Here is a 14788-nt window from a genome sequence, read left to right on the forward strand (position 1 = left end):
AGTTGTAGCCCCGGTTGTAGCCCCAGTTGTACCCCAGCTGTGCCCCACTTGTCCCCCAGTCGTACCCCAGTCGTACCCCAGTTGTGCCCCAGTTGTGCCCCAGTCGTACCCCAGTTGTAGCCCCAGTCGTGCCCCAGTCGTACCCCAGTTGTACCCCAGTTGTGCCCCAGTTGTGCCCCAGTCGTACCCCAGTTGTACCCCAGTCGTGCCCCAGTGGTGCCCCAGTCGTGCCCCAGTTGTAGCCCCAGTTGTGCCCCAGTTGCGCCCAGTGGCGCCCCAGTTGCGCCCAGTGGCGCCCGTACCGGTGAGGATGGACTGGTCGACGCGCAGGGTCGTGGACTTGATGGAGAGGATGCGGATGTCGGCCGGCACCTTGTCCCCCACTGCGGGCAGCGGTGTCACCACTGGGAGGGCACTGGGGGCACTGGGAGGGACTGGGAGGGGCTGGGAGGGGCTCCAGGGGGACCGGGAGGGGCTGGAGGGGGACCGGGAGGGGATTGGGGGCGCTGGGAGGGGCTGGGAGGGGACTGGGGGGTGCTGGAGGGGACTGGGAGGGAGTGGGGGGTACCGGGAGGGACTGGGGGGGTACTGGGGGCTACTGGGAGGGACCGGAAGGTTACTGGGGAGGACTGGGGAGCTACTGGCAGGCTGCTGGGGGCTACTGGGAGGGACTGGGGGCTACTGGGAGTTTACTGAGAGGTGCTGGAGGTTACTGGGATGCACTGGGAGGTTACTGGGAGGCACAAGGGGGTCACCAGGAGGTCACTGGGGGGTTACTGAGAGGCACTGAGGGTTACTGGGATGCATTAGGGCTTACTGGGAGGTTACTGGGATGCATTAGGGCTTACTGGGATGCATTAAGGGTTACTGGGATGGATTAAGGGTTACTGGGAAGATACTTGGATGTACTTGAGGCTTACTGGGAGGTTACTGGGAGGCACTGGGGGTTACTGGAAGTTACCGGGAGGCACTGGGAGGTTACTGGGATGCATTAGGGCTTACTGGGAGGTTACTGGGATGCCTTATGGCTTACTGGGATGCATTAAGGGTTACTGGGAAGGTACTTGGATGTACTGGGGGGTTACAGGGAGGCTCCTGGGAGGCACTGGGGGTCACTGGGATGCATTGGGGGTTATGGGGAGGCTACTGGGATGCATTAGGGCTTACTGGGAGGTTACTGGGATGCATTAAGGCTTACCGGGATGCATTAAGGCTTACTGGGAAGTTACTTGGATGTACTTGGGGGTTACTGAGGGGTTGCCTGGAGGTTACTGGGAGGCACTGGGGGTTACTGGAAGTTACCGGGAGGCACTGGGAGGTTACTGGGATGCATTAAGGCTTACTGGGATGCATTAAGGCTTACAGGGAAGTTACTGGGATGCATTAGGGGTTACTGGGAAGGTACTTGTATGTACTTGGGGGTTACTGGGAGGTTACAAGGAGGCACTGGGGGTTACTGGAAGTTACTGGGAGGCACTGGGAGGTTACTGGGAGGTTACTGGGAGGCATTAGGGCTTACTGGGAGGTTACTGGGATGCATTAAGGGTTACTGGGAGGCATTAGGGCTTACTGGGAGGTTACTGGGATGCATTAGGGGTTACTGGGAAGTTACTTGGGTGTATGTGGGGGTTACTGAGGGGTTACTTGGAGGTTACTGGGAGGCACTGGGGGTTACTGGAAGTTACCGGGAGGCACTGGGAGGTTACCGGGATGCATTAGGGCTTACTGGGAGGTTACTGGGATGCATTAGGGGTTACTGGGAAGTTACTCGGGTGTTCGTGGGGGTTACTGGAGGGCTGCCGGGAGGTTACTGGGAGGCACTGGGGGTTACTGGAAGTTACCGGGAGGCACTGGGAGGTTAGTGGGATGCATTAAGGCTTACTGGGAGGTTACTGGGATGCATTAAGGCTTACTGGGATGTGTTAGGGTTTACTGTGAAGTTACTTGGGTGTACGTTACTGGGAGGCACTGGGGGTTACTGGAAGTTACTGGGAGGCACTGGGTGGTTACTGGGATGCATTAGGGCTTACTGGGAGGTTACTGGGATGCATTAGAGGTTACTGGGAAGTTACTTGGGTGTATGTGGGGGTTACTGAGGGGTTACTTGGAGGTTACTGGGAGGCACTGGGAGGTTACTGGGAGGTTACTGGGATGCATTAGGGCTTACTGGGAGGTTACTGGGATGCATTAAGGCTTACTGGGATGCATTAGGGGTTACTGGGAAGTTACTTGGGTGTACTTGGGGGTTACTGGAAGTTACTGGGAGGCACTGGGAGGTTACTGGGATGCATTAGGGCTTACTGGGAGGTTACTGGGATGCGTTAAGGCTTACTGGGATGCGTTAAGGCTTACTGGGAGGTTACTGGGATGCATTAGGGGTTACTGGGAAGTTACTTGGGTGTATGTGGGGGTTACTGAGGGGTTACTTGGAGGTTACAAGGAGGCACTGGGGGCTACTGGAAGCTACTGGGAGGCACTGGGAGGTTACCGGGATGCATTAGGGCTTACTGGGAGGTTACTGGGATGCATTAAGGCTTACTGGGATGCATTAGGGCTTACTGGGAGGTTACTGGGATGCATTAGGGGTTACTGGGAAGTTACTCGGGTGGCCGTGGGGGTCACTGGGGGGTTACTGGGAGGCCCTGGGGGTCACTGGGAGGCGCTGGTCCCTCACCGGCCACCTCGGCGATGTCCCCGGGCACCAGGTCGCGCGCCTTGATGCGCTGCACGGCGCTGCGGTCGGCGCGGTACACCTTGCCCATCTCGGGCTCGTACTCCTTCAGCGCCTCGATGGCGTTCTCCGCATTGCGCTCCTGGGGGGGCGGGGACGGTGCCGGGGGCGTTGGGGGCGTTGGGGGGCGTTTGGGGGGGGGGGTTTGGGGGGGGGTTGGGGGCGTTTGGTGGGGGTTTGGGGGCGTTTGGGGGGCGTTTGGGGGCGTTTGGGGGGGGTTGGGGGCGTTTGGGGACAGTGCCGGGCGTTGGGGGCGTTGGGGGGGGGGGTATGGGGGGGTTTGGGGGCGTTTGGGGGGCGTTTGGGGGGGTTGGGGGCGTTTGGGGACAGTGCCGGGCGTTGGGGGCGTTGGGGGGGGGGGGTATGGGGGGGTTTGGGGGCGTTTGGGGGGCGTTTGGGGGGGGTTGGGGGCGTTTGGGGACAGTGCCGGGGCGTTGGGGGCGTTTGGGGGGGGTTGGGGGCGTTTGGGGGGCGTTTGGGGGCGTTTGCGGGGGGTTTGGGGGCGTTTGGGGGCGTTTGGGGGGGGGGGGGTTTGGGGGCGTTTGGGGGGGGTTTGGGGACGTTTGGGGGGGGTTGGGGGCGTTTGGGGGGTTTGGGGGGGTTTGGGGGGGGGGGTTTGGGGGCGTTTGGGGACAGTGCCGGGCGTTGGGGGCGTTGGGGGGGTTTGGGGACGTTTGGGGGGGGTTGGGGGCGTTTGGGGGGCGTTTGGGGGGCGTTTGGGGGGGTTTGGGGGCGTTTGGGGGGGGTTTGGGGCGTTTGGGGGGTTTGGGGACGTTTGGGGGGTTTGGGGGCGTTTGGGGGGGGGTTTGGGGCGTTTGGGGGGGTTTGGGGGCGTTTGGGGGGTTTGGGGGCGTTTGGGGGGTTTGGGGGCGTTTGGGGGGGTTTGGGGGCGTTTGGGGGGGGTTTGGGGGCGTTTGGGGGGGGTTTGGGGGCGTTTGGGGGGGGTTTGGGGGCGTTTGGGGGGTTTGGGGGCGTTTGGGGGGGTTTGGGGGCGTTTGGGGACAGTGCCGGGGCGTTGGGGGCTTTGGGGGGGCGTTTGGGGGGGGGGGGGTTTGGGGCGTTTGGGGGGGTTTGGGGGCGTTTGGGGGGGTTTGGGGTGTTTGGGGGGGGGGGTTTGGGGGCGTTTGGGGCGTTTGGGGGGCGTTTGGGGGTGTTTGGGGGGTTGGGGGCGTTTGGGGGGGGTTTGGGGCGTTTGGGGGCGTTTGGGGGGGGTTGGGGGAGGGGGGCGTTTGGGGACAGTGCCGGGGGTTGGGGGCATTTGGGGGCGTTTGGGGACATTTGGGGGCGTTTGGGGACAGTTCCGGGGGTTTGGGGACAGTGCCGGGGCGTTGGGGGCGTTGGGGGGCATTTGGGGGGGGGTTTGGGGGCATTTGGGGACAGTTCCAAGGAGTTGGGGACGTTTGGGGGCGTTTGGGGAAAGTTCAGGGAGATTTGGGGACATTTGGGGGCATTTGGTGACAGTTCTGGGGGTTTGGGGACAGTTCCAGGGATTTGGGGACAGTTCTGGGGATTTGGGGCCATTTGGGGGCGTTTGGGGAGGTTTTGGGGAGGATTTGGGGGCGTTTGGGGACAGGTCAGGGGGATTTGGGGACAGTTCAGGGGGATTTGGGGACATTTGGGGACAGCTGGAGGCATTTGGGGGGGTTGGGGAGGATTTGGGGAGGATTTGGGGGTTTTGGGGGTGTTTGGGGGGGCTGGGGGATGCGCTGGGGGCAGCTCGGGGGTTTGGGGGCGTTTTGGGGTCCCGATGTCCCCAACCCCTTCCCCACGCCCCTGCCCCCAACGCCCCCATGTCCCCAACGTGTCCCCAAGGTGTCCCCAAAGTCCCCCCAACGTCCCCAACACGTCCCCAACGTCCCCCCAGTGTCCCCAGCGTCCCCCCAATGTCCCCAAGGTGTCCCCAACGTGTCCCCAACGTCCCCCAACGTCCCCAAAGTGTCCCCAATGCCCCCAAACCTGTCCCCAATGTCTCCAACGTGTCCCCAAAGTGTCCCCAAGGTGTCCCCAACGTCCCCAACGTCCCCCAACGTCCCCAACGTGTCCCCAAAGTCCCCCCAATGTCCCCAACACGTCCCCAACGTCCCCCAATGTCCCCAAGGTGTCCCCAAGGTGTCCCCAAACCTGTCCCCAAAGTCCCCCCAACGTCCCCGAGGTGTCCCCAAACCTGTCCCCAACATCCCAAACGTGTCCCCAACGTCCCCCCAATGTCCCCAAGGTGTCCCCAAGGTCCCCCCAATGTCCCCAACGTGTCCCCAAAGCCCCCCCAATGTCCCCAAGGTGTCCCCAAACCTGTCCCCAGTGTCTCCAAGGTGTCCCCAACGTCCCCGCAACGTCCCCCCAACGTCCCCAAGGTGTCCCCAAAGTCCCCCCAATGTCCCCAACACGTCCCCAACGTCCCCCAATGTCCCCAAGGTGTCCCCAAGGTGTCCCCAAACCTGTCCCCAAAGTCCCCCCAACGTCCCCGAGGTGTCCCCAAACCTGTCCCCAACATCCCAAACGTGTCCCCAACGTCCCCCCAATGTCCCCAAGGTGTCCCCAAGGTCCCCCCAATGTCCCCAAGGTGTCCCCAAACCTGTCCCCAGTGTCTCCAAGGTGTCCCCAACGTCCCCGCAACGTCCCCCCAACGTCCCCAAGGTATCCCCAATGTCCCCAAGGTGTCCCCAATGTCCCCAACGTGTCCCCAATTTCCCCGCAACGTCCCCAAGGTGTCCCCAATGTCCCCAACACGTCCCCAACATGTCCCCAATGACCCCAAACCTGTCCCCAACGTCCCCAACGTGTCCCCAACATGTCCCCAACGCCCCCCAATGTCCCCAAAGCCCCCACAATGTCCTCCCAATGTCCCCAACATGCCCCCAAAGCCCCCCCAATGTCCCCAAGGTGTCCCCCGGGTGCCCCCGCGTGTCCCCGAGGTGCCCCCGCGGCGCCCCCACCTGCCAGACGCCCACCACGGCGTTGGCCACGAGGATGAGGAGGATGACGAAGGGCTCCACGAAGGCCGTGATGGTCTCCTCGCCCTCCTCGAACCACGCCAGCACCTGCGGGGGGGCACGGGGACATCGGGGACATCGGTGACATCGGGGACACCGCGGGGGGGGGGGGCTGGGGACGTCGCAACGGGGGGGGGTGACACCAGGAAGGGGGGGGCGGGGGTGGCACCCTTGGGTGTCACTCGCCGGCCCCAGCTGTCCCCGCGGCGGCTGCCAGGAGGCGGTGACAGCTGGGGGGGGGGGTTGGGGACGCGCGGTGACACCGGGGGGGGGCACACGGTGACATCCCCCCCCCCAAATATCCCCCCCCCCCAAATAGAGCAGCTGCGGACACCCGAGCCGACACCGGATCCCCCCGGGGCGCGGGGCCAGGGCCGAGGTCGCCCCCAAGGACGCGTGGCCCCCCCCCTCGGGGCGTGTGGCCCCCCCCCCGCCTCGGGGACGTGTCCCCCCCCGGGGACGTGTGGCCCCCCCCGGGGGACACTCACGAAGGAGATGCAGGCGGCCAGCAGCAGGATGCGCACCAGGAGGTCCTCGAACTGCTCCACCACCAGCTCCCAGATGGTTTTGCCTGGGGGGGGGACACACACATACGGGGGGGGACGGACGTCGAGGGGGGGCCGTGGGGTGCCCCCCCCCCCCCCAAAAAAAATAATAACGGTGGGGGCGCTCACCTTCCTCGGCTGGCAGCTCTGGGGGGGGGGGAAAGGGGGAGTTAGGGGGGGGGGAGTCCCCAAGGTGGGGGCCACCCCCCCGTGGACCCCCCCACCCTGTGTCCCCCCCCCCTTTGTGTCTGCGATGCCCCCCGTGACCCCAGTGCCCCCCCTCCGTGTCCCCCATTAACCCCATGCCCCCCCATGGCCCCCCACCCCCATTTCCCCCCACCGCCCCCCTCCCCCCATTCCCCCCCCATGACCCCGTTGCCCCCCCTGCTGCCCCCGTTGCCCCCCAAATCCCCCCGTTCCCCCCCGCCCCCCTTTTCCCCCCGCCCCCATTCCTCCCCCACTGCCCCCATTGCCCCCCACCCCCCATTTGCCCCCCCAACCCCCCATATTCCCCCAAACCCCCCCATTGCCCCCCACTCCCCCATTTCCCCCAAATTCCCCCAAATCCCCCAAACTCCCCCGAATTCCCCCAAATCCCCCATTTTCCCCCATCCCCCCAACCCCCCATTCCCCCCCCAACCCCCCCAATTTCCCCCACTCCCCCATTTCCCCCATTTCCCCCACATCCCCCCAACCCCCCCCGTTTCCGCCCATTCCTCCATTTCCCCCATATTCCCCCAACCCCCCAACCCCCATTTCCCCCATTTCTCCCCAATTCCCCCATTTCCCCTATTTTCCCCCACTCCCCCCACACCCCTATATCCCCCCCGACCCCCCAACCCCCCCATATCCCCCCACTCCCCCATTTCCCCCATATTCCCCCAAATCCCCCCAATTCCCCCCATATCCCCCCACTCCCCCATACCCCCCAATCCCCCATTTCCCCCCAACCCCCCATATTCCCCCGTTTCCCCCATTTCTCCCATATCCCCCCAATCCCCCAAATCCCCCATTTCTCCCCATTTCCCCCCATAGCCCCAATTTCCCCCACTCCCCCATTTGCCCCCATTTCCCCTATATCCCCCCATACCCCCCATTTCCCCCCCAATTCCCCTATATCCCCCCGACCCCACAACCCCCCAATCCCCTATAACCCCCCCACTGACCGTTGTGGCCGTACTTCTCCAGGCTCCCATACCCCCAAATCCCCCATATCCCCCCATTCCCCCCATTTCCCCTATATCCCCCCAATTCCCCCCATATCCCCCATACCCCCATTTCCCCTATTCCCCCCCAATCCCCTATATCCCCCAATCCCCTATAACCCCCTGACCCTATAACCCCCCCGACCCCACAACCCCCCCGGCCCCCCCCACTGACCGTTGTGGCCGTACTTCTCCAGGCTCCCATACCCCCGTACCCCCATACCCCCATATCCCCCATTTCCCCCATTTCCCCTATTTCCCCTATTTTCCCCCAAACCCCCCCAATCCCCTATAACCCCCCAATCCCCCATAACCCCCCCACTGACCGTTGTGGCCGCACTTCTCGAGGCTCCCATACCCCCGTACCCCCATACCCCCCATACCCCCTATATCCCCCCATATCCCCCAATTCCCCCATTTCCCCTATTCCCCCCAAATCCCCTATATCCCCCCAATCCCCTATATCCCCCCAATCCCCTATAACCCCCCCGCCCCCATAACCCCCCCCCACTGACCGTTGTGGCCGTACTTCTCCAGGCTCCCATACCCCCGTACCCCCATTACCCCTATATCCCCCATACCCCCTATATCCCCCCAATTCCCCCCATATCCCCCAATCCCCCCATTTCCCCTATATCCCCCCATATCCCCCCAATCCCCTATAACCCCCCTGACCCCATAACCCCCCCGCCCCCATAACCCCCACTGACCGTTGTGGCCGTACTTCTCGAGGCTCCTGCGGACCTGCTCGGGGCTGAGCCCGCTGCCCTCGCTGACCCCGAAGTAGGCCAGGCACTCCTCGGCCGTGCGGGCGTGCGCGTTCTCCATCGCGCCCCGGGGGGGTCCCCGCGCCTCGGGGGGGGCCGCCCGCCGCCGGGGGCTTGTCAGGGGCGGGGGGGGGGGGGGGAGGGGGGGGGCGCGGCCACGCTGCGTCACGGACACCCCCCCATCATATACACGTGGGGGTGCGGGGGGGGTTGGGGGGGGGGGGTTATGGGGGGGGGTTGTGGGGGGGTCATGGGGTGGGGGGGGTTGTGGGGGGGTTGTGGGGGGGTTAATGGGGGGTTATGGGCAGGTTGGGGGGTTGTGGGGGGGGTTATGGGGGGTTATGGGGGTGGGGGTGCGGTTGTGGGGGGGGTTATGGGGGCAGGGGTGGGGTTATGGGGGGGTTATGGGGTGGGGGGGGTTGTGGGGGGCTGGGGGGGTTGGGGGGGCTATGGGGTGGGGGGGTTGTGGGGGGGGTTATGGGGGCTTATGGGGGGCTTATGGGGGTTATGGGGGATATGGGCAGGTTGGGGGGTTGTGGGGGGGTTATGGGGGTTGTGGGGTGGGGGGTTATGGGGGGGGTTGTTGGGGGGTTATGGGGGGGGTTGTGGGGGGGTTGTGGGGTGGGGGGGGTTATGGGGGGGGTTGTGGGGGGCTATGGGGAGTGGGGGTGGGGTTGTGGGGGGGTTAATGGGGTGGGGGTTGTGGGGGGCTATGGGGGGCTATGGGGGGTGGGGGGTTGTGGGGGTTGTGGGGGGGCTGTGGGGGGCGTTGTGGGGTGGGGGGGGTTATGGGGGTTATGGGGTGGGGGGGTTGTGGGGGGGTTAATGGGGTGGGGGGGTTGTGGGGGGGTTATGGGGTGGGGGGGTTGTGGGGGGTTGTGGGGGGCTATGGGGGAGGTTGTGGGGTGGGGGTTATGGGGTGGGGGCTGCGGGGGGGTTATGGGGGGTTATGGGGTGGGGGGGCTATGGGGGGGCTATGGGGGGGTTGTGGGGTGGGGGGGGTTGTAGGGGGGCTTATGGGGGGGTTATGGGGTGGGGGTTGTGGGGGGGTTCTGGGGTGGGGGGGGGTTGTAAGGGGGTCGTGGAGGGGTTATGGGGGGGTTATGGGGTGGGGGGTTGTGGGGGGCTGTGGGGCGGGTTATGGGGTGGGGGGGTTGTAGGGGGGGTTATGGGGTGGGGGTTATGGGGGGGTTATGGGGGGGCTGCGGGGTTATGGGGTGGGGGTTGTGGGGGGGCTGGGGGACGTTGTGGAGGGGTTGTGGGGGGGCTGTGGGGTTATGGGGTGGGGGCTGTGGGGCGGGCTGGGGGGTTAATGGGGTGGGGAGTTATGGGGTGGGGGCTATTTCTGGATGGGGGGGTTGTGGGGAGGTTGTGGGGGGGGTTGTGGGGCAGGAGGACACGGGGCAGGAGCTATGGGGTGGGAGCTATGGGGTGGGAGCTATGGGGTGGGGGCTATGGGGCGGGGGCTATGGGGTGGGGGCTATGGGGTGGGGGCTATGGGGCAGGACAATGTGGGGTGGGAGCTATGGGGCAGGACCTATGGGGCGGGAGCTATGGGGCGGGGGCTATGGGGTGGGGGCTATGGGGCGCCCCACAAGTCCCCTTCAGGGCGGGTACAAAGGGGGGACACTGGGGGGGGCTCCCGGAGGTGCCCCCTGCCCCCAGCAGCCCCCGGCCCCCGAAACGGCCCCAAATCCGCCCCAAACGGCCCCAAACGCGGCCCTGGGAGCCCCAAAACCGCCCCGAATCACCCCAAAATCTTTGGGGGGGGGGCCTAAAACGGGGTCGGGGCCCCCGGATGGGGTCAGGGCCCCCCCCATGGGGGATTATAACGGGGTGGGGGCTCAGCGCCCCATAGCTGCCCCATAGTGCCCCATAGCACCCCATAGCGCCCCATAGCGGCCCCATAGCTGCCCCATAGCCGCCCCATAGCGCCCCAAAGCCACCCCATAGCTGCCCCATAGCGGCCCCATAGCAGCCCCATAGCTGCCCCATAGCGCCCCAAAGCCACCCCATAGCGGCCCCATAGCTGCCCCATAGCCGCCCCATAGCGCCCCATAGCCGCCCCATAGCGCCCCATAGCTGCCCCATAGCGCCCCATAGCGCCCCATAGCGCCCCATAGCCGCCCCATAGCAGCCCCATAGCGCCCCATAGTGCCCCATAGCGCCCCATGGCTGCCCCATAGCGCCCCATAGCAGCCCCATAGAGCCCCATAGCGGCCCCATAGCAGCCCCATAGCGCCCCATAGTGCCCCATAGCGCCCCATAGCTGCCCCATAGCGCCCCATAGCAGCCCCATAGAGCCCCATAGCGGCCCCATAGCGGCTGCCGGGGGCCGTTTGGGGGCCGTGTCCTCGGGGCTGGGGTCAGGGGGCCGTGGGACCCCCTGGGGGGGGGCGGTGTGGGGCTGCCCCACGGCGCGGGGGGCCGGGGGTGTTGGGTTGCCGGCCCTAAGCCGCCGCCACCTGCTGCCGCCCGGCTCCGGTTACCCCCGGCTTCTTGGGGGGGCGACGGGGGGCAGAGGGGGGGGGGCTGCCCCATAGCGCGCCCCATAGCGCGCCGGGGGCTGGGACCCCATGGCCTGCCCCATAGGAAATCAGTGGGGCTGAGACCCTGCCCCATAGCCTGCCCCATAGCAGGTGTGGGGCTGGGACCCCACAGCCTGCCCCATAGCGCACCCCATAGCCTGCCCCATAGCACGCCGGGGGGCTGGGACCCCATGGCCTGCCCCATAGGAAATCAGTGGGGCTGACCCCACAGCCTCCATACCTGCCCCACAGCGCACCCCATAGCGTGCCGGGGGGCTGGGACCCCATAGCCTGCCCCATAGGAAATCAGTGGGGCTGAAACCCTGCCCCACAGCGCACCCCATAGCGTGCCGGGGGGCTGGGACCCCATAGCCTGCCCCATAGGAAATGAGTGGGGCTGAAAGCCTGCCCCATAGCGCACCCCATAGCGTGCCAGGGGGCTGGGACCCCATAGCCTGCCCCATAGCGTGCCCCATGGCCTGCCCCATAGCGTGCGGGGGGCTGGGACCCCAAGGCCTGCCCCATAAGAAATCAGTGGGGCTGAGACCCTGCCCCATAGCACGCCCCATAGCACGCTGGGGGGCTGGGACCCCATAGTGTGCCCCATAGGAAATCAGTGGGGCTGAGACCCTGCCCCATAGCGTGCCCCATAGCGTGCCCCATAGCGTGCCCCATAGTGTGCCCCATAGCAGGTGTGGGGCTGGGACCCCATAGCGCGCCCCATAGTGCACCCCATAGCCTGCCCCATAGTGCGCCGGGGGCTGGGACCCCATAGCCTGCCCCATAGGAAATCAGTGGGGCTGAAAGCCTGCCCCATAGCGCGCCCCATAGCCTGCCCCATAACGTGCTGGGGGGCTGGGACCCCACGGCCTGCCCCATAGCCTGCCCCATAGCGTGCCGGGGGCTGGGACCCCATGGCCTGCCCCATAGGAAATCAGTGGGGCTGAGACCCTGCCCCATAGCGCGCCCCATAGCATGTGGGGGGGCTGGGACCCCATAGCCTGCCCCATAGGAAATCAGTGGGGCTGAAAGCCTGCCCCATAGCGTGCCCCATAGCCTGCCCCATAGCGTGCTGGGGGGCTGGGACCCCATGGCCTGCCCCATAGCCTGCCCCATAGCGTGCTGGGGGGCTGGGACCCCATAGCCTACCCCATAGCCTGCCCCATAGCGTGACCCACGGCCTGCCCCATAGCGTGCTGGGGGGCTGGGACCCCATAGCCTGCCCCATAGGAAATCAGTGGGGCTGAGACCCTGCCCCATAGCGCGCCCCATAGCGTGCCGGGGGGCTGGGACCCCATGGCCTGCCCCACAGAAAGTGTGGGGCTGGGACCCCCAAGCCCTGCCCCACAGCGCGCTGGGGGCCTCCAGTACCCCCCCCCCAACCAAAGGGGGGGGGGGGGCAGCTTAAGTGGGGGTCCAAATTAATTGGGGGGGGGGCAGGTTAATTAATTTGGGGGGGGGGCAGAGCCCACCCCCCACCCCCCGCCCCATAGCGCGGGGGGGGCCCCGTGGGTATAAAGCCCCCGGCGGCCGCAGCGGGGCCCGGAGGGGGCTTGGGGGGGGGTCCTGGGGGGGGGGGGGGGGGGGGGTCGTGGGGTGGGGGGGGTCGTGGGGGGTCCCGGGGGGTCCCGGGGGGGTCCCCGGGGGGCGGAGGGCGCTGGGCTTTGCCTTATATGGGGCCGGCGGCGCCGGGTCCCAAAATAGCGCCCCCCCGGGGGGGGGGGGGGGGGGGGAGGGGGGGGACAGCTGGGGATTAGGAGCAGGGCCCGGCCCCCCCCCCCCGCAGCTGCTGCCCCCCCCCCCCACGGGGAAAGGGGGGGGGGGTAAAAATGGGGGGGGGGGATGGGGGGGAAAATGGGGGTAAAGGGCCCCAAAATGGCCCCAAATGGGGGAAAATGCCCCAAAATGGGGGTAAAGGGCCCCAAAATGGCCCCAAATGGGGGAAAATGCCCCAAAATGGGGGTAAAGGGCCCCAAAATGGCCCCGAATGGGGGTAAAGGGGGGGGAAATGGGGCTGGGGGGGGGGAAATAGGGGGGAAATGGCCCCAAAATGGGGGAAATGGCCCCAAAATGGGTCTGGGGTGGGCAAAATGGGGGTAAGGGGCCCCAAAATGGCCCCAAATGGGGGAAAATGCCCCAAAATGGGGGTAAAGGGCCCCAAAATGCCCCCAAATGGGGGAAAATACCCCAAAATGGGGGTAAAGGGCCCCAAAATGGCCCCGAATGGGGTGAAAATGCCCCAAAATGGGGGGAAATGGCCCCAAAATGGGTCTGGGGTGGGCAAAATGGGGGTAAAGGGCCCCAAAATGGCCCTGAATGGGGTGAAAATGCCCCAAAATGGGGGTAAAGGGGGGGAAATGGGCCGGGGGGAAATGGGGGAAAAGGACCCAAAATGGCCCCAAATGGGGGTAAAATGCCTCAAAATGGGGGAAAGGGGGGAAATTGGGGCTGGGGGGGGAAATTGGGGGTAAAGGGCCCCAAAATGGGGGTAAAGGGCCCCAAAATGGCCCCAAATGGGGGGAAAATGCCCCAAAATGGGGGTAAAGAGGGGGAGAAATGGGGCTGGGGGGGGGGGGAAATAGGGGGAAAAGGACCCAAAATGGGGGTAAAGGGCCCCAAAATGGCCCCAAATGGGGGTAAAATGCCCCAAAACGGTGGTAAAGGGCCCCAAAATGCCCCAAAATGGGGGAAATGGCCCCAAAATGGGTCTGGGGTGGGCAAAATGGGGGTAAAGGGCCCCAAAATGGCCCCAAATGGGGGAAAATGCCCCAAAATGGGGGTAAAGGGCCCCAAAATGGCCCCAAATGGGGGAAAATGCCCCAAAATGGGGGTAAAGGGCCCAAAATGGCCCCGAATGGGGGAAAATGCCCCAAAATGGGGGTAAAGGGGGGGGGGAAATGGGGCTGGGGGGGTGAATAGGGGGAAATGGCCCCAAAATGGCCCCAAATGGGGTGAAAATGCCCCAAAATGGGGGGGAATGGGGGAAAATGGGGCTGGGGGGGAAAATAGGGGGAAAAGGACCCAAAATGGCCCCAAATGGGCGTGGGGGGGGGGGGTGAAATGGGGGGAAAATGCCCCAAAATGGAGGGAAAGGGGGGGAAATGGGGCTGGGCGGGGGGGAAATAGGGGGACAAGGGCCCCAAAATGGGGGAAATGGCCCCAAAATGGATCTGGGGTGGGCAAACTGGGGGTAAAGGGCCCCAAAATGGCCCCGAATGGGGGAAAATGCCCCAAAATGGGGGTAAAGGGCCCCAAAATGGCCTCAAATGGGGTGAAAATGCCCCAAAATGGGGGTAAGGGGGGGAAATGGGGATGGGGGGAAAATAGGGGGACAAGGACCCAAAATGGCCCCGAATGGGGTGAAAATGCCCCAAAATGGGGGTAAAGGGCCCCAAAATGGCCCCAAATGGGGGGAAAATGCCCCAAAATGGGGGAAAGGGCCCCAAAATGGCCCCAAATGGGGTGAAAATGCCCCAAAATGGGGTAAAGGGCCCCAAAATGGCCCCAAATGGGGTGAAAATGCCCCAAAATGGGGGTAAAGGGCCCCAAAATGGCCCCAAATGGGGGAAAATGCCCCAAAATGGGGGTAAAGGGCCCCAAAATGGCCCCAAATGGGGGGAAAATGCCCCAAAATGGGGGTAAAGGGTGGGGAAATGGGGCTGGGGGGAGGAAATGGGGGAAAAGGGCCCAAAATGGCCCCAAATGGGGGTAAAATGCCCCAAAATGGGGGGAAATGGCCTCAAAATGGGTCTGGGGTGGGCAAAATGGGGGTTAAGGGCCCCAAAATGGGGTTAAAGGGTCCGAAAATGGCCCCAAATGGGGGTAAAATGGGCCTGGGGGGGGGAAATAGGGGTAAATGGCCCCAAAATGGGGGAAATGGCCCCAAATGGGGGTAAAATGCCCCAAAATGGGGGGAAACGGCCCTAAAATGGCCCCTAAATGGGGGTAACATGGGTCTGGGGGGGCAAAATAGGGGTAAAATGGTCTAAAATAGGGGGAAGTGGCCCCAAAACGGGGGGAAA

The 14788-nt window shown here is 65.0% G+C and overlaps 1 protein-coding gene across 1 annotated transcript in view; it reads right to left on the reverse strand.

Annotated features, from left to right (window-relative positions):
- ATP2A1 (ATPase sarcoplasmic/endoplasmic reticulum Ca2+ transporting 1) overlaps window positions 1-8341 on the reverse strand; it is a 28604-nt gene extending 20263 nt beyond the window's left edge. Inside the window, 6 exon segments of the mRNA XM_066984156.1 lie at window positions 303-383; window positions 2675-2813; window positions 5665-5769; window positions 6210-6292; window positions 6396-6413; window positions 8182-8341. Coding sequence (XP_066840257.1) covers window positions 303-383; window positions 2675-2813; window positions 5665-5769; window positions 6210-6292; window positions 6396-6413; window positions 8182-8299 — 544 coding nt within the window. The 5' untranslated portion in view covers window positions 8300-8341.
- Window positions 8342-14788: the final 6447 nt, after the last annotated feature.

The sequence above is a fragment of the Anser cygnoides genome, chromosome 28, assembly GCF_040182565.1.
Source record: "Anser cygnoides isolate HZ-2024a breed goose chromosome 28, Taihu_goose_T2T_genome, whole genome shotgun sequence".
In the NCBI taxonomy this organism is placed as follows: Eukaryota; Metazoa; Chordata; class Aves; order Anseriformes; family Anatidae; genus Anser; species Anser cygnoides.